Consider the following 2103-nt stretch of genomic DNA (forward strand, 5'->3'; position numbering starts at 1 on the left):
CCCCATCCCGTAGTCAGCGCGTACCTGTGCTCCTCTGGCAGAAAATAGGGGAGGACTACGTGCGGGACCTGAGCCAGCTGACCAAGCTGCACGAGTTTGTGGACGATGACCTCTTCATCCGGGAGGTGGCCAAAGTGAAGCAGGTCAGGGGTGCGGGCAGGGGGTGCTCAGGCAGGGGGAGCACAGGCTGGGGGCTGACGCGCTCCCTGCCCTCACCCAGGAGAACAAGGTGAAGTTCGCGCTGTACCTGGAGAAGGAGTACAAGGTGAAGATCAACCCCTCCTCCATGTTCGACGTGCAGGTGAAGAGGATCCATGAGTACAAGCGGCAGCTGATGAACTGCCTGCACATCATCACCATGTACAACCGTAAGCCACCGCGCGCCCCGAGGGGACAGGCTGCCCTGGAGGGGCTCGAGCACCCTTATCCCCAGGGCTGCAGCTAGAGCAGGGGTTGACACCGTGCTGCTGTCCTCTGCAGGCATCAGGAGGGATCCCGCCAAGCTGTTCGTGCCGAGGACAGTGATCATCGGGGGCAAGGTCAGCTGGGTCAGGAGCTTCAAGCATTTTGGAGGACGTCCTCGAAAATGCCCTTGGGTGCAGATGTTCTCATGGGGTCACGCCCGTGAAGCTCTCCAGGAATTGCTGGGGCAGCACTTGTTGGCTTCAACCCAAGCAAGGCACCAAGTTTTTGGGGGGCTTGCACAACCTGGGGTCATGCAACGCCCCCCAGTCTTGGTGGCACAACACATGGGTTGGATGAGGGATGGGAGCAGGGCTGAGCGGGTGCTTCCTTCTCGCCTGACCCTGGCACCAGTCCTCACCCATGGCTTTGCTCCCAGGCTGCCCCAGGATACCACATGGCTAAAATGATCATCAAGCTCATTAATGCTGTGGCTCACGTGGTGAACAACGACCCCGTTGTGGGGAGCAAGCTGAAGGTCATCTTCCTGGAGAACTACAGGGTCTCGCTGGCAGAGAAAGGTAGCCTACGTGGGGCAGGCTGTGGGGAGGGGATGTCTGGCCCCTGGCTGTCCACCAGCCCGTCGCTCCACCCCTGCGAGACAGCAGATCTGACATCTTTCAGCACGATGCAAACCCAAAGCTGGTGACCGTGAGCCCCTTGTGTCCATGTGTTTTGTTGGCAGTGATCCCTGCTACCGACCTGTCAGAGCAGATCTCCACGGCGGGCACCGAGGCGTCGGGTACGGGGAACATGAAGTTCATGTTGAACGGGGCTCTGACCATCGGCACCATGGATGGAGCCAACGTGGAAATGGCCGAGGAGGCTGGAGAAGAAAACCTGTTCATTTTCGGCATGAGGGTGGAGGACGTCACGGAGCTGGACAGGAAAGGGTGAGGGCTGGGGACACCACGGGGGTGCCACCACAGGCAGCTGGAGCAGCAGCATCTCATATCGACCCTTCCCTGCCAGGTACAATGCCCAGGAGTACTACACCCGGCTCCCCGAGCTGAAGCAAGTCATCGACCAGATTATGAGTGGCTTCTTCTCCCCAGAAGAGCCTGACCTCTTCAAAGATGTGGTCAACATGCTTTTCTACCATGACCGGTGAGGCCTGGCATGTTGTTCCTCCCCTGGGTTGGGTCTCGCCACCAGACTCCTGGTGCCCCTGCAGCGCAGGCCCCTGCACCAACCATCTTTGGGTGACAAGGTCCCATTTTCTGACCCTGATGTTGTCACACGTGGACGAGCAATTGATGCCTCACGGGTGGTACCAAAGGCTCTCCACGTAGAGCACTTCACGCTTGCCACATTAAAGCCTGGGGTACGTTAAGCCAAGACACATTTGGGTGCTGGATGATAGATCCTTGTAGGTATCTCAAGGGCTTTCCAGGCCGAGCACTAAGCGGCCGAGGGCCACGGGCGTTTGCACTGGGGGAATGTTTTCCCGGTGAGCTGACGCAGGGTGTGTCCTCCTGGGCCTCCACCCAGCCCGCGCCGCAGCACCCGCGCAGGGCTCCGTACACACAGAGCTTGGGCAGGATGAGGTTGGAGGAAGCCCCAGACCTGGCAGCCCGAGCCCCGTGTGCTGCAGCCACCGGCCACCACCGTGCTCCCGCCTTCATATTTCTCCCCCTTTCT

At 59.8% G+C, this 2103-nt stretch overlaps 1 protein-coding gene across 1 annotated transcript in view; it reads left to right on the forward strand.

Annotated features, from left to right (window-relative positions):
* Nucleotides 1–35: 35 nt before the first annotated feature.
* LOC104495277 (glycogen phosphorylase, liver form-like) overlaps nt 36–2103 on the forward strand; it is a gene marked incomplete at its 5' end in the record, with an annotated part of 3247 nt that continues 1179 nt past the window's right edge. Inside the window, 6 exon segments of the mRNA XM_010138225.1 lie at nt 36–143; nt 221–368; nt 481–539; nt 842–983; nt 1148–1355; nt 1435–1574. Of these exon segments, the coding sequence (XP_010136527.1) occupies nt 36–143; nt 221–368; nt 481–539; nt 842–983; nt 1148–1355; nt 1435–1574 (805 nt within the window).

This window comes from Buceros rhinoceros, unplaced genomic scaffold (assembly GCF_000710305.1).
Source record: "Buceros rhinoceros silvestris isolate BGI_N320 unplaced genomic scaffold, ASM71030v1 scaffold20596, whole genome shotgun sequence".
NCBI classification, from domain to species: Eukaryota; Metazoa; Chordata; class Aves; order Bucerotiformes; family Bucerotidae; genus Buceros; species Buceros rhinoceros.